This window comes from Ornithodoros turicata, chromosome 4, assembly GCF_037126465.1.
Source record: "Ornithodoros turicata isolate Travis chromosome 4, ASM3712646v1, whole genome shotgun sequence".
NCBI lineage: Eukaryota > Metazoa > Arthropoda > Arachnida > Ixodida > Argasidae > Ornithodoros > Ornithodoros turicata.
The window spans coordinates 36,671,309-36,691,719 of NC_088204.1; the positions used below are offsets into that span (position 1 = coordinate 36,671,309).

Sequence of the window (20,411 nt, forward strand, 5' to 3'; positions counted from 1 at the left end):
GCTCCAGGGTGGGGAGGGTCCTGCGAACAATAAGGGAGAGACGAACCCAAGTTTGCACTAGAGGGCGAAGAGTGCCGATAGCGATTGCAGAGACGCTTGCAACACGCTGCGATAGCGATTGCAACACGCTGTTGCGTAGTTCTGTGGGTTCTGTATCGTAGGAGTTTTATTCATGCGCCTAGACATTCGACATGTATTTCTTGCGTATAACTTCAGCCACCTATTGCGTGCGTTTCGCAAGTGGAGGCTCGTTCTACTCGTTACCAAGAGTGTATCCGCATCATGCCGGGCTGGCGAGATTGCGTTGAGAAAACGTTTGTGGGCGCGCTCGATGGTTTTGCATAGCGCTGACACTACGTTACAGTACGTAACTACAGTACATTCCCCTCGCGTCAACGCTGGATCAGTTAAGCGCGTGCGGCTCGTGAATTCAGGAAATCTGGAATATTCCAAGTTCTTCGATTTATTGGAAAGCCTCGAATATATAGAACCGTCGAATCGCATAGTGAGAGTCTTCAATTCGGATTCGAAATGTCGAATATTCGCACAGTTCAAAACGCTCATGTTTTTCCTACATTTCATTGGTCTGTACGGATGTTTTGAGCATCCATCAAGGAGCAAGTATATTTTACGAATTCAATGGTTTTGACGAGTCTGCGCTTCGTGCTCCTGGCAAGCTGCTCTATTGATGAGAGCTTCATTGTCGATCGCCGTTCTTTACTTTGTACCGTTGCCAGCGAGCTTCTTCACATTGTCTCTCCGCCAGCTGGGCCTTGCGCAAATCCAGCCCTGCATCTAGTTGACTCTCGGACAGCTGCTTGTCCCTGAGTCCCATTACGAGGCTGCCCCTGATGAGGGCTTTTCGGAGATCTCCGTACCCAAAGGTCTCCGCCAAGAGCTGTAACAGTCTTCGACGGATTCCCCTTCCGACTGGACGCGGTTGTTGAAGCTGCCCCTCTCGAAAATCATATTTCGCCTTGGAATCAATCTTCGTCAAACTTGGAGGAGGACGTTGAGGTCCTTTGCATCAGGCAGACGGAATATTCTGAATATTTCTTCAGCCGGTGTATCCATGACGTGCTCACAATGTTACTATAGTAGGTAGTAGCGATGCGAAACCTTAGGAACTTTTTTTCTTCCAGGTGTTCTTTTCGTTCGGTGTAGTAAACGGGACAGGCTCAGGACGAGCGTTGCTGAACGTTGCCACGATTCGAGCTTGACCGTCCTGCTGCCCTGTCACCGTCGTTGCATCCCCCTGTGCGGGCTCGCTTGGCGAAGAGGATGTTACTATTGGTGGCGTGTTCGGCATCGCATTTCTGACACCAGGTTTGCTGAGTGAGGAGCCAAAAAGAAAACGATATGTTCGCAGCCACGTCAGTTGCTTTAGTGCCAACCAAGCCGAACACGTAATACAAGAACATACGCAGGCACGCGAAGCCCATCCTGATATCGATGGGTCTACTTTGTCCCATACTTCAATCTTAAGGAAACGACTCATGCGCCTTTGATATATCGGAACCTGCCTGTGTACTTTCCTGCGTGTGGTTTTCCTTGTGAGCCTACGTTCTGGTAAATGCAGGGAACAGGTTCTGAACAAACTCTCGAAATGCCTTTCTGCAAATAAGCTGCATATGAATGTGAAGAAACTGTTTGTTTGTTTAGAAGTAAAAACTATTTTCTCTCGGATGAATAACTCAGGTCAGCAGAGGTGCCTTCATTTTTTGTGACCAGCATACGGTAATCTCAAAGTGTAACGAAATAAGATTCTAATTTCAGAACATCCGCATTGATTCGCGCACCTTCCTAGAAAACATTTGCCATGCAAAAGCTGCAAGAGATGTATCTAGACATAATACTTCAAGCACTTTGTTTTCACTGGTCTTTGAGTACCCTGGAACCTAAGAATGCCATTTTCAATGTCTTCAAAAGCATGAAATTTTCTCACAGAAATTTTTGCATCTTTTCTGTTCGTGTGGATATAGTGCAAATTCTGCTTATTTGATGTCGAAACTAAAGAAAAACCAAAAGCAATAAGTAACTGAAATCAGAAGTGTGAGAAATGAATGGTACCCGCTGTTGTATTTGTTTGCCTTCTTTTCTCTCCTATGATCTTCACATTCAGAAATCCCCAAGTACGTTTATTACCAGATCACTCTTTATGCTAAGCACCCACGCCAAGAAGGTATCTAAAACTTAACAGTACCAGCTACTTCATTTACTACTACTACTACATTTGCTACTTTTTAGAGCTTATAAATATTGTGCTGAAATATGAAATCTCTATAAACCTTGCATCCTGCGCAACATTACATTAAATGTGCTGGTTGCACTTCTGCAGCGTTGTTTCTCCCTCACGTTCAAATGAAAAGGCAAAAAGAACACTCCGAGACTTACTCTCATACAACCATTATTTCGGGTCTATGTCCTCACACTAAATGGTCACGAGCGTGCTTTTGAAAACTATAGCGGCACATAGGGAAACCGACGTTGCATTTGCACCGACCCTCTATTTCCAATAATTAAACGAGACCTAATTACTACGTCCACTTCGGATGTAGAACATTTTGCCATCCCTTATTACTGAAAAAATATGATTTCTGCAAGAATTAAAAAAAAATCAGTCCATGGACACGCTATATGTACCGCGCCTACTATAAATTAACCAGTGGTTGCTGAAAATATACTGGAATTTCTATTTTATGTGGTCTATTGTCCACATTTTCTTTTTGAGCGGCTATGCCTGTGTGAGAGCCCCTACCCCAGACTAGCTAATTCCTCCTCTTTGTCCTCCATGCGGTCACATACACGTTACAATACAAGGAAGCTAGCTGGTACTACCAGATCCAAGCCGGTGACTTAACATGAAAACAATCACATAGCAGAATGAATAACAACCACCTTTATTGACTTATCTTGCTTGGTCGATGGCGACCGAAGGTGGCATATTTCTTTCCTCACATTTTTTTATTGGTTTGTTCCAGCTAAAAGGAGGAGGAGAAAAGGAGAAGCCCCCTCACCCCCCACCCCACCCCATACAGCAACAGGGCGTAATAAAAGCCTCCACAAGCATGACTTTGCCTCTTTGGCTTTGGCAAGCGTGATTCTGGCATAAATGCTTTGTGCCGTGATAAAGGGGAGTATGACTGTGTTCCCAGTACCTATAGGGCTAACTTGCGGCCCCCTATTGCGTGCAGATATTCTGATGCCTGCAGAGCTCTAAGCAGTTCTTCCGGGTGTTGCTCGCTGCTAAAGGCATACGGTTGAAGAAGAAATTACTGAACACCTCGAAGAGAAATTACTTACAGTGAGGCATGCTCCACCCAGGCCACAAGGAAACACTGGACTATTACTTTGAGCCACCTTCTGTTAATGCAGCAAAAACACCTATTTCCACTGAAAGAAAGACTGTGGGCTTTTTTTTCTTTCTGTTGTGGGAGAAGGGCACACGAGATCATAATAAATTGTTTCCAAAAGTTGTTACGTCGCGTTTTGACATGATCCTAGCTAATATGGTCAGCTGATGCAATAAGATCTACAGAAAACACATGCCAGCAGGTTTTGAACATGCTATAGGAGAGGGTCTGTCCTTGAAATGATGAGATTTGTTAACTTTCCAGATGACTTTAGGTATGTGAAAACAATCATAAATGTTGACAAAGCTGTTATGAAGCAGCGACTGCAACTAATCTGTACAACTGGGCAAAACAGTAGAATGCGAAATTTGTTCAAAGTGTGCTATAGCATCATACAGATGAGATATGAGTGAGCTGACGACACATTTTTCCTGCGTTATACAAATAGGGGAAGATTTCTTTTAGACAACCTATATGTGAGTATACTATCTGAAAAAAAAAGTGTCATTTTTTGCAAGGGCTTGCTATTCTCAAACGCTTGGTTAAACAATGATTATGGATCAACTTGATATTTTTATGTGAAGCTAATCCCCATGCAGCAGCATAAATAATGTGGAGCTTCTTCAAGAACGATAATTTGCCGGAAATTTACCGTAAACTTGACACAAAATGTACTCCGTTCTTGAGTTCTCACCATGCTACCACATTCATTCTCGTTCTACATGCCCTTTGGGATGGCAGACCCGTGCTTCCCATCTAACACTAGGCAAACAACTTTATTTCCGGATGGTGGGTGGGGAGTTTCATCGCCGGGGGCGATACTCTACCCCATTGCTGGAGGTGAAGCAGGGAATGAAGGAATGGGTCCCCTTAACATGATGATCGAAGTCCTGTGGCGTTCAAAAAGGCGAAGAGAGCCTTGAGGACAGAGCGCTGGTGAGCTGGATGCGGCCAGGGGCCAAGCAATTTTGTGAGGTAGAGGGGACGGGAGTCTAGCTCGTTGAGGGAGGCGGAGAGTACGGAGCGGAAGGGTGGTAGTGTGGGCAATGGAGAAAAATGTGCTCGAGATCTTCAACAGCACCGCAGTGACTGTAGTGGGGAGAGTTAACTGGTCTCAAGCGGTAGCGCCACTATGCTGTGAAGGCCACGTCGAGGCGCATTCGATGAGCTAATGCGTCGTCTTGACGAGAGATATGTGCTGGGATGCGGAAAGCAAGCGCTGGGTCAACTCTGCTCAGCATGGCGGGGGGTAGGTCTGCGGTCCGTTGGCGGGTAGCCAGAGGAGTCCCAAGGCTTCGAAGTATGGACCGCTGATCGCCTCTCAGCAGTGCAATACGCGTCCGTGTGCGAGACGAGAGAGCTGCTTCGGCCGCGCTGTCCGCCAGTTCAATTTCCTTCGACACCGCAATGGGCGGGAACCCATTGCAGAGAGAGTCTATGTCTTGCTTCGTAGACACGTTTGTAAGCGGTTAACCCATCCATAACCAACGGTGCGGAGGAGCCTCGGATGCCAGAATTTTCAATTGCTTGCAGCGCAGATAATGAGTCAATAAAGACCACCCAATTCTGGGGGTGGGGGGTGGAACGATGTGCTGGAAAAAGAAAAGTATGGCGTAGAGTTCCGCAGCTCTGGATGATCGACAACGCCAAAGGCGACATTCTTGAACTAGGCCTTCGTCGGGAATGACAAATGCTGACCATTTCGGACTTGCCATTTCGAGATGCGCCATCGGTGTAAGCGGCGGTATAGAGGTGGAAAACCAGCGTCTACGGGAGCATACAAATGGGCTCGAAGGACTTGAGAGGGAACCTGAGCTCTGCGGACCTGGAGGTCAGAAAGACGTGCGAAGGTGGGTGGCACAGGCTGTGATCAGGGGGCGTTCGCGGTGGGACAGTCCTAGGTCTGAAGCCGGTGAGAGAGTGGCGTGTCCCCTGCGCCACGCGATGGAAATCGCTTTCAGGACGGTATCGAATTTTCCTGAGGAGTGGGTGACGAGGAACGTTCGCACGCAAACGTAGGAAGTGTCGAGCCGTTTCCCACTCACGGAGGACCTCCACCGGGAGTTCTCCAGCTTCAGCTAGGATTTGCCGTGTTTCAGCCATTCTTGGAACGCCAAGGCAGCGACGAAGGCTTCGGGCGAACAGGGACCGAAGGGTATTTAACGATGTTGTAGAAACCCTATGCAAGACTGCAAGACTGTAAAGCACAGTAGCCCTCACCGACGCCGCGTGAACGGCTAAGAGGGAGCGTTGATCACAGCCCCAGCCGAAGCCAGAAAGATGTTGAATGGCAGGAAGCCATCGCTGCACTTTGGTTTCAAGGTGCTTAATGTGGCGAGCCCAGCGCAGGTGGGAGTCCAGGACAACACCAAGGAAGCGATGGGAGCGCACAAGCTGGAGCTTCCGTGTACCAACCCAAAGAGGGAAATTACTCATAGCCTTGTGGGTGAAAGGAAGCTCGACGCACTTTTCGGGCGAAAGGTCCATTCCAAGTCGCGTAAAGTAGAGATGAACGTTGTTTAGGGCTTGTTGTAAACTGCGCTGAATGGCTGGTCGTGACTTGCCTACTGTCCAAAGGGCAACGTCATCGGCATACACGGAGAATGCGACCTTACGTAGAACTATCGATTTTAGTTCTGCCATGACCACATTAAAAAGTGTGGGACTCAAATGCTTCCTTGGGGTACGCCTTGATGAACAGGGTGCTTGGGGCTTTGGCCGTGGGATGTGCGGACAGCGACAGTTCGGTCCGTAAGGAAATCGTGAAGCCAGCTGAAAAGTCGACCAGATACTCCAAAAGACCGCAACCCGTGGAGGACACAGATGTGCGAGACGGTATCATAGGCGCGCTTAATGTCCAGGAAGACCGATACAACGATCCGCCGATGAGCACGAGCATGTTGGACTGTAGAGAGCAGATCGAGAACTGGATCCATAGAGCTTCGGTGGCGGCGAAATCCAGCCATTTCCTCAGGGAACGCACCTTGTTTTTTGAGCCACCAATCGAGGCGATGCAAAACCATTATCTTCATCAGTTTTCCCACACAGTTTGTCAGGCTCACGGGACGTTAGGAGGATATGGCATTTGGGGGTTTACCTGATTTCACGATTGGAACAACTAAAGCCTCCTTCGAAGTAGATGGTACGGATTCCTGTCGCCAAGACGTATTATAAACATTAAGGCGAGCTAGGAGTGACGGCTTGTCAAGGTTTCGCCGCGCGGCGTAAGTGATTTTATCTGGGCCTGGGGACGATCGCACATTCACAAGTTTCAACGCACTCTGCAGCTCAACTAGAGTAAAGTCGCGCTCCATAACAGCCGGTGGATGGGGCCAGTCTTGGTGGATTTCTGTGTGCAGGCTCTGGACGAAACTGTGGTGTACTGCAGACGTTGAGGCAGCCGCTGGTGTCGTTAGGACGACGGAGAAATCGGTCGCGAGCGTGGTTTCGTCTACACCCTTAACGATAGCCAATGCGGCGAGAGGATTCTTTTGTGGGGGCGTATCCTTCAGAGCTCGAATTGTCCTCCAGATCTTTGTGGTGGGGTCAAATGGTGAAAGGTGGTTACAAAACTTACGCCAACGCTTCCGATCCTCTTTCTTAAGTTCTCCTGTTACTTTAGCTTTCATCCGGCGGTACGCCACAATGTCAGGAAGTTGCCCAGTTCGGCGAGCCATTCTCTCGGCTCGGCGATGTAATGCTCTGAGGTGGTTAATTGCGGGAGAATGACCGACGTGACCTGTGACCCGTTTAGACATGACTACCGCGTCCTGCATGGCGGAACGAATGCCTTGCGAGAGGGCCTCTGAGGCCATGTCAGTGTGCACAGATGTTCGGAGGACAACACGAAAGAGTGCCAAATTCATGAAAGGGATCAGTCCAGTAGTGGGTGACAGAGGCAGCCTTTCGGAGCGAAATATAGATGGGAAGGTGGTCACTATCTCGGGTGTCGATATGGGTAGCGCACGACATGTAGCGAATTATGTCTGCTGACCACCAGGAAAGATCCAGGACATCGAGTAACGTTGGCGATGGCATATAAGTTGGCTGTCGGGTGTTTAGGAGGCACATATGAGGAGTCTCCATTACTTCTAAGAATCTCCTTCCCCGTCCGTCCGTTCTACTGCTTCCCCAGGCCGTATGATGAGCACTGAAGTCACCCAGTACAAGAGCTGGGGATTCGAGTGAACTGAATAAGCGGTGAGGCCAGTCCACAGAACCTGTACCGCGGGACGTAGATAGATACTGACGACGGTTAACAGCATGTGCCCAAGGCGGATCTTACAGGAGACATAATCATAAGATCGATGACAAACTGACCCTATGGGAGCAGCAACGAGACTGTAGCGGGCCGTGGACAACAACGAAGATGGCCACGTGCCTGGAGCACCGGCTTCAGTTCCACCAGTTCCACCGGCGCGACCATGGAGATGGGCCACCATCATCACTGGTCGGGACTCTTGTGGAGGAAGACTATCGTCCTCTACATTTGGTGACTCATGCCTTCGCCTCCCGCCCGACACGTCCACCGCTTATGTCCACGACCGACCGATCCGCACCGCTCGACCGACCGAACCGCAACGACCCGACCGCTCACTGATAATCGCAACCGCCCACTTACCATCGCTTCACGGCTTCCAGGGACCGCTATCCACGGCCTCCGGCACACTCACGACCCACCGCTTCATTTCATGCATCTCGACGCTCATCCCCTACCGGCCGCGACACCAGAGCAACGTGCTCGCCTGCCGGTTTCGGCAGTCGCGGCAGCCGACGCCACTGCACGTTTTCAGCCGGCGTCTCGGCAGCCGACTCGGCTAACGCAGCCTCGCTATTCCTGGGATCGACCCTACGAGCTCTCGCTCCCGTGCCGGTTGCGGCACCCCAGGCCACGACTCTCACGCTCGACTCTGACGCCCAACGATATCACCCCTCATCTGCCCTGCTGATCGACAGTTTCTACCAACGGATGTTGTGCCGTGCCACGAACACATCGAATAGTGCACGTCATCCACGGTCGCTCCTACTCGCTTCCTCCGGTGTTGACGTAGGTCACCGTACTACTTTGTCGCCGCTCCGCGTCTGAGGGGGGAGCACTGTAGCGGGCCGTGGACAACAACGAAGATGGCCATGCGCCTGGAGCACCGGCTTCAGTTCTACCGGCGCGGCCATGGATATAGGCCACCATCATCGCCGGTCGGGAGGAAGATTATTGCCCTCTACAAGGTCATTACGAATGTATAATGCTGTTCGGCTCTCAGAGGACTGATGAGATCGATAGATTATGTGTCCATTAACGCGATGTGCAGCATCCATGCCATGTTCGCATACAGCTATGAAAGGAAACTTGTACTGTTAAAGATTATATTTAAAATCTGGGAGCTTGTTACGTAGGCTGCGAGGATTCCACCTCCACCAGGCATGGAAAGCGCACAAATGATGTATATGTAGATGTCAGAAGGAAGTTCGTAAGGGACAACTTTTTCATATTTCGGCACAGTTTAATGCGCCCCCATTGTTCAAGAAAAAAAAATGATGAAAAAAATTCACATCAATTTTTTTCAGTGATATTTAAGATAGTCAAGCTACACCTCTGGCGGGTTTTGGCTGGAATAGCGCAGACTGACAGTTACACAAGCAGATATATGTCAACATTGAAAAGTTGAAGGAAAAAAAGGTATTTTAAAATGCCTCACTATGAGTATTCTTTGGCCAGCTTCCTTAATTTACTACTTTTCATAGCTTACACTTCGACGGGTGTTCTTCATCCTAAAATGGTTTTATTGCCAAAATCCATGAGAATGACAGTCATCACATTAACAAGTTTCAACTGCATGGAAATTGCACAAAAAGTAAGCACATGTTTGTTACTATCAAGATGTGAAATACATGGTTAAATTGCAGGCTTCAGTGAAAAATAGTAACTGCTAGTGACATAACATGTGATGCCAGTGTCTTTCACCCCATGTTATTCCATGAGCAGTTAGCATCAGAATCAATGAGCTTGCATCGATGCACTTACGAAGGGTAATTTCATGTGTGTCGATAAACATATTGCAGCGCTAACTTCGTTCGTTCGTTGTAGTTCGTGGCTGTGGAGCACGCTCATATTCAGTATGCAATGTGAACTAGGGGAGCATTTTCTGGCATAAACATTACATGAGTGAAGACCCCCAAAAATGTAAGCACTGTTTACGTGCATTTGACAGCCTGCAGTCTTATTACTGAGAGGCTCTCTTCGTAGTAAGAGGGCAAAGATGCTGGCAATGTGGCACATGTTCATAAAATGTACAACCAGAGACACAGAAAAAAATTGACAGCATATCATGATCTCAATCATGTTATTGTGTCCGTGTTTCTCTGTCTCCTGTTCTACATGTTCCTGTTCTGATCTTTTTGTGTAGTTGCTGGAACAGCAGGGGTCAGCAATTACAGAACATTCAGAACATGCAGGGCATACATTTCCTCATTCTCCGCATTCCTCATTCAAATAACGTTGAAGAAGTAACCGTGTGAAGAAACAATACAACAGTGAAGCTGGCTTCAGTAGACTACAATATGCCACATGTAACAATATATAGTATACCTCAGTGTTTCCCAAACCGTGTGTCAGGACCCCATTGAGGCCCGCGATTGCCCAAGCTGGCCCCAAGAGAAAGCAAACGAAGTGAGCGCAATATGTACATTACTTTCGCATTTACGCGTATGCGACTGGAGGAAGACCTTATCTGCAAAGTATTTTGAGATTCTAATTTCCATAATTCACTAAGATAATTTTCTTTCTTTCGAGAAATAGAAAAGCAGAATTGCTGGCAATCTTTCTTCATGTTCATTTTAGATATGAGATGAATCCTTCATATCTGCATGCTTCAAACTATTACCACAGAGGTAACATTTGTTTGAGTTTGAGAAACAAACAAGCTCAAGCAAATGTACCTCTTTTTGTAGTGCACCGCTTCAGGTTTCCCATTACAGAGACACATCGGTCGCACTATTCTACTTTCCTTATTAATCGTAGGGGCGTCGGAAGTCCTTCGCGGCAAGGGGGAGCGAGCCCTAAGCTAACCTAACCTAACCTAACCTAACCTAACCCAACCCAACCTAACCTGGAAGAGAGCACTGCGGTACATGGAGTGCGAGATTGAGAAGTGCGGCATATAAAAAATAGGATCAACTAGCAATGACTCGTCCAAGTGATCTGATAACGGTGGACGTTGTAATGCAGATGGGGAAGGCTATCCCGCGTTCTTGATTACATTGAGGCGAAAAAACTCGCACTAGAGCAGCAAAAACTGCAATGCTTGTTGATGGTTTCACTAAAGGCGGTAAGACAAATTTATCGATGTGAGCGAGAGATGGCGTTTTTCTTCATTTTTTTAAAATGTATGTTATCGTCAAAAGTACATTGATTTCTTCGGCAAATGGTGTTTATTGCTGCACTATACGCTCTGTCGATTATTCTAGCCATGGTTGTTGCAAAAACAGTAAGCTAAGCTTCATAAGTCACCAAACGTACCAGCGAACTCCTCGCTGCAGGATAAGAGCTTCCACTGAAGGCTTCCCTACGTTCACCAAAAACAAGGCAGTGTCCTTTGCTGGAGACCAAATCTGCGTTTTATTGTACCATCTAAGCAAGGCTGCTCCATGGCATGTCACTGCTCTCCGCGTAGTAGGTATACGAACATACAGTATCACGTAGAATAATTGGGGATATAGTACCCATTCGAGTTAATTTCGTTTTTTACTCGTCTTTTACGTCCCGAATAATTCCTATTGAAAATAATTCCTGAGGTTACCTCAGAGTCTGAGGTCTTAAGGTGTTATGGGACATGTGAGGTCTTGAGGTTGCCTCAGAGCTTGAGGTCCTGGGGTGACCTCAGAGTTTGAGGCCCTGCGGTTACCTCAGAGCCTGAGGTTTCCATAGATTGGACCTGAAGGCATGGATAACACAGAGCGCCCGTAGCACGACTTCGTGTTCAAAGACTTTTTATTGGTATTGAGGTTATCAGGGTCTAAATATGTTTCAGACACTTTAATTTGTCATTCAGTGTCGCGAGTCTCTTCATTTTCTTTCTGGTTTCTTCGCCTTCCTCTGCTCTGCTCTTGAACCACTGGAGGTATGCACTTAGAAATAAAATTCAGTTCAGGTACGATAACCAAAGAGGTAATACAAAATAATACACGAAATACCGAATAGTGATTACCAAATTGAGTGAGCATGTCTGCACCTACGAAAGTAATTTGCTCCACGCAGTCACAAAAGTATAAAAGTTCATTACGGTAAATTGCCATACTCAAAACGTAGATGGTTGTGACCACAGGCATACCTAGAGTCTCCAAATAAGCTTAGTAGCTCTATGCATACGAAGAATATGCGTATATGTTTTCAACAAGAAAAAGTAAGGATAAATGTTTGCCAAACCAGAGGGACCCCTCTGGTTTGGCAAGCATTTATCCTCACTTTTTCTTGAGCAGGCTTATTACTACGAGGAGGCTTATCTTCCACCCTCGAATCGCAAAAATGTGCACGTAACAGCATGGACAGGTGTGTTTCGATCTCATCGTATCTGTCAGTGTTGCACACGCTTGAAGAGGTGAGAAAGTATGCAGCTGTCAAAGGTTGATCTGTCTGTGTAATTACCAAAGTTTAACTGACAAAAATTATCTTGGGATGTTTTGCCTCATACAAATAATATGAGACATACACAGCACGATACCTGCCCATATCTCTAACATGGTTATTGTTGATTATAGCACAATAACCAGCATTTTGGGCAATGAAAGCTTGCCACAACCAACAGCAACAAAGGTTTACATGAAACATAACTTGAACCATTAGCAAATAATGTCAGTAGCTACAAGTCGCTTTTATTTCTCACTTTGCAGGCAAAGGAAATGCAAAACACAGCAAAACAGGAATGCAGGCACATAAACTGACATCATATGACACCTTCCAACATTGATAGCTGTGACGCGGCACAGCAAGTGTGATAAAGCATTAAAGCTGAGTGCAGATGGGGAGAAGAACTAGATCTCTGCCTTGCTAGAATGCTAGCGGGTGAAAATTCTATTTATATTCGAACACAGGGCTCATAACTGAAAACTGGATTTTTGACATTGTACTACTAACATAGTTGAGGAATTGTGCTTGCAAGAGTTGGGCACATCAATGACTACCACAAATTAACTGCTGCATAACTTGGTAATGCAGACTGATTTTCAACAAATCGCAACAAAGTAACATATACAGCGTGTCAGTTTTAGGCAATACAGAGCACTTTGCAAAGGGATGATAAAAGAAAAGCGAGCACTATCTTTTAGCTACTCGAGTTACTTTAACAGATGATACTTTGGCCATAGCACCTGTTTATAAATCAAGTAACAGAAAAGTAGCACAGTTCTTTTTCTTTTATTGTCCTCTTTATGAACTGTTTTGTATTGCCTAAAAAGACACCCTGTATAGTTATATTGTCAACGCAGCAACTGAACTTGCAACCACTTTTTGAGTAGTAACTTTCTCAACTCTGATCTTATGTGTGACCCTGCATTTCACGTCCCCATGCTCCGCACACAACTCCATTAGACATTATCAAGCCTGCACTACATCAATAAATTTCTATAGTGTTTGGCAACTCACTGAGAAACATGGATTCACCCATGTCCATGAACACACAAACACCATCCACATCCCTCTCTTTCAGGACACAAATGTTATCACCCTCAGGAGGCAGGTCGCATTTCACAATGTGGCTCACTTGAAATAGAGACTCTTCCGTAAGCAGTTCACTACAAATGAAGAAGATTGAACCTCGACCACTATGCTTCACAATGATTTGAACTTCATGGTACATTTCAAATGATGATCTAATAAACTTGGAGCATGTCTTCTCCGGTCGCTTGTACTGGGCACTGTGAATGACAGCCCCTCTGATTGATGCTCGCAGGTACCGCTTAAGACACTGTGGGTCACCTTCTTGTCCTAACTTCTGCATTACAGCACCAGAAATTCCAAGTGGTGTCTGCTCTGGCCCGAGAACCGTACTGTGCAGATTCTTGCAAAGTGATCCATGGAAAATGCGAAGATGATCAGGAAGCTCAACCCTGTCTGTTAGCTCACCCTGTTTTTGACGCATCACACACCTTTCAGCAAAATATATTTAGCTGCACTCACCAGTCGAAGAATGTCACCATTTTTTGATTCAAAGGGGAACATAGATGTTGTCAAGGGGGTCCAAGGTTCCTCACGGCATCTGGTAGGTGCAAAAGCGGTTGTACATTATATGTGCACATTGCTTGTCCCTACAGGCTTTCTGTTTGCTTCACAAAGCGGTGCAACAATGTCTCAGCCTCAGCAACTTCAGGTGTGCACACTGTGCTCTTCAAGAGGAGGAAGACTGCCGTGCAGAGTAACAAAAAGTGGTTGAGGAACCGTTGCGATAGGATATCAACAATACAAGGGGCACAGTAGTGAATCAGCCAGCACTTCGATTCTGTAGCCTTCCACAAAGCCCTGCCCACCAACGATCTTGGCAGTCGAGAAAAACAGATTGGTGGAGAGATATTACAAAGCCTTTCATTCACACCTTCTAGATGTCCGCCAATATAACAGTCTGCTCCACACTCAGTCAGCCAGAATTCTGTGAACTGCTTCATGGCACCTTCAATACGCAATGCATGTAGTCGGGCGTGATGCTGCGTACAAAATCAAACCCGATGGACAACTGGGCTGATTCCCTTGATGCCATTTACTACCGTGCCAAGAAGGGTTGCCTTCTTCATGTCCCGAAGAACTTCCTTGTGAGATCTGGCCCTTACATCCCCTCTGTACGGGTAGCGAACACACCCTGCAAATAGTAAATATTAGTTCACAGTGAGAAACACACAGTGACAGAAACACACATTTCCACCGCACTGCGGCAAGCATAGTAACAGGCCTCTGGAAGTTGAGCACATTGGTTTAAGGGGCAGTCCAGAGCCCCTGACCATGAACTTGACGGACACTAGCATATGATTCATTATCATTTTTCTTGTATCCACCACGGTTTCTTTTTCCGTTTCTTTCTTCTTTCTTTACTTTTCTTTTTTCTTTTTCTGGTGCTGGTTATGGCTATGCTTCCTTGAACTCTAATTAGTTCAAACTCAGTTTAATTCGAACTTCTTTTAAGTACCCATGAAATTGGAATTAACAAGCTTTTATTGTAGTTGCACAGCCCTATCGGAAACCCCAAATATGACTTCCAATGTTTAAAGAGTGGTTTGTTTCGTGCAAACCCAATTTCGTACAGACAAAGTGTGCGTATGCGAATAATATTCGTGTGTACAGCTACGTCGCCACAATGCCTCATGCTCACGTCCTCCTAGAAATTCATGTAAACAACAGCCTTTCCTGAATCGCATGTGATAAACAATATGAATCCTCACCATCCACATATTTCCCTGGATGATAGCACCACGAATATTCATCGTAGCCGTTGTATTGCTTCCGGTTGAGGACCATGGCTCTGGCAGGGGCATCCACAACACACGCTATCACACGCAGAGAGCAGTCTTTCACCAGTGGGCCAATTTGTCCATGAAATCCGGCCGATGGCGTTAAATTTGTCCACAAAGGCTTTGAGGCATGTTTGGGTGTCCTTTCGAGAACCACAGATCGGCAAGCATAATATTATGCCACCGTGAAGGAATAGGCAGTTCGTTTAGCATCAACTGAATTGGCCAAACGGAGGAAAATGTGGACTTGAACACTGAGCAGCCATCAGAGTTAACTGTCGCAGTGAGGTCCATGCCTGTATAGTGTAAGTCTTCTCTCACGTTGCTGTAGTGGCAACCGTCACTGATGTCGCTAAATTTCGATGAAGGACGCACGTTCATTCGCTCAATGTTGTCCAGAATCGAACGCGAAAACCGACGTATAAGAGACTGCAGCTGCCTCTTGATGTCAAAAATGAGAAAGAAATTTCCGCTCCCTGCAACACGAGTCACGTCATAGTTAGCATGACAGGTGTCACACGTTAGCGTCACATTCGGTCTGCCGTTCATTCTGGTCTGCTGCACAAGCACAACTCCACATTTCTGGCAGAAGTAGTGCAGGTTGACAGTGCCTTGCTTTGTCTTTTTCCAGAGCTTGACAAACATGAACTTGCTGTTGGGAAGAACTTTGTCACCAAGCAATACGCTGATCAACTTCAGAAGCCCATCAATCTGTGTCCATGTGAGCCCAGCATTGACAACATAATCCAAGATCAGTAGCAAAGCTTGTGCTGTTGTTGTTTCTTGGTGTGGCAGAGTTGCAGAAGAGTAATCCCTCATAAACTCTTCAACATCAGGGTCTTCCTCGGAGTCAGATTCTCCACTGTTGTCTTGTTCGTCAGTGGCTTCGTTGTCCTCTGGCTCGCTGCCATCATATTCCGACGGACAAAATTCTTATCTGCCAGCATCATCATCTAACGGCTCGTCTGGAATGTGCCCACTGACACTATCATCAACAGAGCTGCCGACTATTTCGTTGTCCGTGTTGTCACTGTACGAGCAGTTAATGTTTCCATTGCAACATGGAACATTCCAAAAATTGCATGATTATAAACTTTTAACGGAGCGATGCGAACAAGATGTGCATTCGAAGCCATGTGCAATAAAAGTACAATTCTATCAACAGAGTTTCCATGCAAGGAATGCCTGGACCTGACACTCCATAACATCGGCATACAACATGCCACAAGTCATACGTTGAAGGTTAAGCTGCACGGCTCGGATGAGTTCCAGCTACAGATCCTTGAATCACAACTAAAGCACCTCATCCAGAGCCTACGGTGTGCGCGTGCAGCTTTTGACGTAGGGCTAGTTTGTAACACAGGCACCAGAAAGGGAGCCGCTGGTTTTCTTATGCCGCTTTCTTTGTGAAGCGTTCTGTATTGAATAACGACAATGGAGTGTCGAGTGTTCTGTCTAGACGGGACTCTAGTAGCAATTACTATTCCGTCTGGCCAGAAAGCTAGTAATAGCCGTACAGCGTTCCGTCCAGATGGAAGCCGAAGTAGTGGCACTAGGGTTCCGTCTAGAAGCACAAGCTGACAGCCCTCACGCCAAAATAAGTTGCTGTTCTGGTGTGTGGTCGTGGCGTAGTGGGTTGAGCACTTGTCTGTAACAAAAGAATCCGGCTGCTTACTTTTTCGTTTCTCTTTCTTCTCTGCCCTTTTTCCTCGTCCAGAAGTTCACAGCGGGCGGAGCGATGGAGTTTGTGTGCTGGCGATCAGGTGAATGAAGTTATCGATAAATGTTTTAGGCATTAGGTAGGGTTACGTAACATCTGATTAGGTTAGTGCGCTGACATTTTAGGCATTAGGTCAGGTCTCGTAACGTTAGGTTAGGTTTATTACGTTGACATTTTAGGCATTAGGCTAGGCTAGGTTAAGTATGTTGACATGTTAGGCATTAGGTAAGGTGGACTTGGAGATGGTGCAGCCACACTCTAAACCAGGTAACGCATATGTAACGGTTAAGTACCGCTTGGCCAAGAGGTACATTTTTAAAAAAACCTCTTAAACCTTACCTCTTACCTACCTCTTAAATTTGAGAGGTACACGCGCCCTCACATGCGGTACATGTAACGGATAGCGCGCAGCGATTTAGGCCTAACCGTCGGGGTGGTTCTCCCCTTCTTCGATATATTAACAGCCCCAGGAAGCTACGCTGTACGATAAATATCACAAACAAATACCTTTATTCGAAAATTACATCCATTTCAGGGTTGATGCTTGTCCATCCCGAGCGTGCATTGTCATGACTCATGATGCACAAACGCCGAACGCACGGGGCACAACGTATACGGATGAACGCTGACCACTGCATCTCTCCTTCACTATTGCGGCTGCTCTGTGGTCGCGCTTCTTTCTCTTTTTCACACCTTTGGATTGCTGTTCTTCCCCAACTTCCGTTTCTTCCGCAGAACGTAACACCAACCAGAGAAGGTGATTGACTCACCCATTTACGAAATCGCCTGGACGTAACCTAGGAGAAAATACAATGTAAGAAAATCCAACAACCGAAATAACTTACCTGAAGAACATGCCTACTTGCTTGTGTAATCCAGGTATAAAGTGCAATCTAGGCTTCTCTAATTCACGCATCAACGTTCGTGTATCAAGCGTAAAGTTCGTTGTCTCCGTCAATCAGTCGTTGTGTCAAGCCTGTCGGTGATCAGGACCACTGGGAATCAGAGCGAAGATGAACGAAAATGCGTCGTGCGGACGAATAATTACTTCATAGATATAATACGCACCTTAAATGACTCCATTCTTGAGCGTCGAACGAGTTTCTTCAAAGACCGAGCAGACTCGTACTCGCTCCCCGACGTTTCAAAACAAACTGATTTGCCAGCGGTTGCAAGAAACGCATTCTTGCCAAACGTGCGATCCCTCACGGTCACGGGTTCTAGTTATTGCACTTCTTTGATGGAATGATAGTGCTGACCCATTATGGCACTACTGCGTAAGGGAATTTATTGACTGATATTCGGAATCACGCGAAACATTTTTGCTGCGCATGGAGATCGTGAGAAGGCGTTCGTACTCATGCGCCGGAAACACGCGGTACTCATGAGGTACAGCTGCTGGATCGCGCTTAAGAGGTACCTAGCCGGTAAGGATGGGTCTCGGGGCCCTTGTACCGCTTGAATTTCGCAGTGATCGCAAACTGTACCTGCTCGTTGAGGACTGTACCTCATGTGTACTGCTGCACCATATTTCGAAACTTTATGGCGAGCTTCTCCGGCACCCCAGACACGGCGGTGCCGGCTTACGCGCGCCACGAAAAGGTTATAATTTCAAACCGACCAATGAGCGCTCGCATACTGGGAGAGCGGCCGCAGGAGCCAATGGGATGCTCTCCCTTCATTTCTTTTGCTTTCTTGTGTTACAACCATCGTGTACAAGCATCAAGGTCAACGCGGGAGACGAAAGGAAAAACAAGAGGCGGGAACACTTCCTCCTCTTGCCGCACCTTCCACGCGCGCTTTTATGCGACAATTAAGCAGGCGGGGCTAAAGCAACACTTTCACTATTTTTTTACGACTATTTCTGACTCTGCATAGTTTTTGTTGAGTGTGCGGTTATCCGTGAAGTACTTCATCTTTGTGTAAAAAAATGTGAGGTCCGCTTGGCGATTTTCAAAGTTCGACTGGAAAATATAAATTCCCCCAGTTAAAAATTATTCGAAGCTTTCCTAAATGGTGGCAAAAGTTTCCAGAAGGGAAACACTTCACAAATAAAATATGCTTTTTCCTTCTACCCCCATTATCATCTGTTATGTTCTGCATGGCCACTGCTTTCTACTTTATTTATTTCATGCCACAACTTTGTATTACAAATATAAAAAAAAATAAAAAAACGTTTGCTTGTAAGGTGGTATTGGTGTTACTGTATGTATACTGCTTCAGTCGTTAAGCTGCATTTTGCGGCTTGTTTCCCCATCCGCACCCATCGGTGAATGGGAAATAAACAACTGAAGCTAATTTGTGTAATAGAAAGAAAGCAAGGGGCATTTTGTGCAGCCAGCAAGGCAATTGACATGCACTTATACTCACCGTTTATTTTTTCAAAGGAAGAACATACGAAAGAACCGTATTTCCCCATCAGTCAGCGTTGGCATTAAAACCCTGCAAAGAGAAAGGAAACTGTTACAGGGAGCAGGACAATTGACATGCAGTTCTTATCAAAATCATAGTGGGTTTTTGAAATCAGATCAAATCTTTCTAGAAATGAACTTGCTATTTTAAAAACATGTTTTTCCATAATTTGAGAGATCGTAGGTAAAATTGAAATTGGACGATAGTTTGCTAACAGGTCACGTCTCAAACCTTTATGCAAAGGACGAATAATAGAAGTTTTCAGCGCTGTAACCTAAAAATACACTCTTAGATTACGTCGTTGGTCGTTGGTAAATGGTATTGCCACAGCATGACTATTTTGGCCGCAATACGTCTCTTCCTCTCGGAAACGAACCTTACACAGCATAAGCCACGTAATTCTTAGGAAGAATGGCCTAATGGGAATAAGTATGAGTACTCCGCAGTGACAACAGTGGACTAATTGCCCTAAATTTCCCACTGTTGAGAGGTCCAGGAACCCAGAGATTCCCTCCGCAGTGACAACAACAGTGGACTAATTTTCCTAAATTTCCCACTGTTGAGAGGAGCAGGAACCCAGAGATTCCCTCCGCAGTCGCAAGAGCGCAGTAGCATAGCAGCGTGCTCGACGGTGCTTCGCCGTCGGTGCATCCAGCGCTCCCCAGGGGTGCCGACGAACGATTTGCTGCTGGCATGAAAAGCTCTCGGTGGCCGAGGGCACGGTCGCTGCGGCGTAGGGGCATGCGGTGGCTCACCGTGCCCTCGCTGGATGCGGAAGAGGCGATGTGGCGTCGCGCTGAAGGGCCCAGGCGCGCTGGGCCTGCTTGGCCCAGGTGCGGGTCCTCTTTCATGCGGTACGTATCGGGTGCCGGATTTAGAGTGCAGGGACGGTCACCACTTCGTTTACCGTATCACTAAAGCCCATGTGCTCTTCGAAAGGGACGGAACTCCAGCAGCAGCGACTATTCCGTCTGGACAGAACTCTAGTAGCAATTACTATTCCGTCAGGATGGAATGGTAGCAACAGCCTAACGACAAACACACCATGCATAAGCATTCAGAAACTGCTCGAGACATCGTCAGAGAGCATTATTTTAAATATGTCGTAATGAAACGAAATGAAGTCCACGAACGCCATCGTACCGCGTGAACCACTCGTGTGATAAACGTCCAATTAAAATCACACATACCTCTTTTCCTTTGATTGTAGAGGGTCTGCCTGGGAATCTTGTATGGAACACCTGGCTCCAAATAACGCTTCAGTCGCTGACGCTGACAGGAAGAGGACATCATTCGCGGTCTTCAGTTACAGTCAAAGGATAAAAACCGACCACCTGCTATTCTTTCTTGCGCAGCGGTCACGACAAAACATCAAGGCGATTTTACGATGTCAAAGCCGCTGTTGACGACGGACGGTGACAGCCGTGAAGTTTAAT

General features: G+C 46.5%; 1 protein-coding gene across 1 annotated transcript in view; it reads left to right on the forward strand.

Annotated features, from left to right (window-relative positions):
• Positions 1-3,132, forward strand: part of LOC135391436 (uncharacterized) — a 67,165-nt gene extending 64,033 nt beyond the window's left edge. The window contains exon 6 of the mRNA XM_064621694.1: positions 2,982-3,132. Coding sequence (XP_064477764.1) covers positions 2,982-2,985 — 4 coding nt within the window. The 3' untranslated portion in view covers positions 2,986-3,132. The remainder of the gene's footprint in view (positions 1-2,981) is intronic.
• The last annotated feature ends 17,279 nt before the right edge of the window (positions 3,133-20,411 follow it).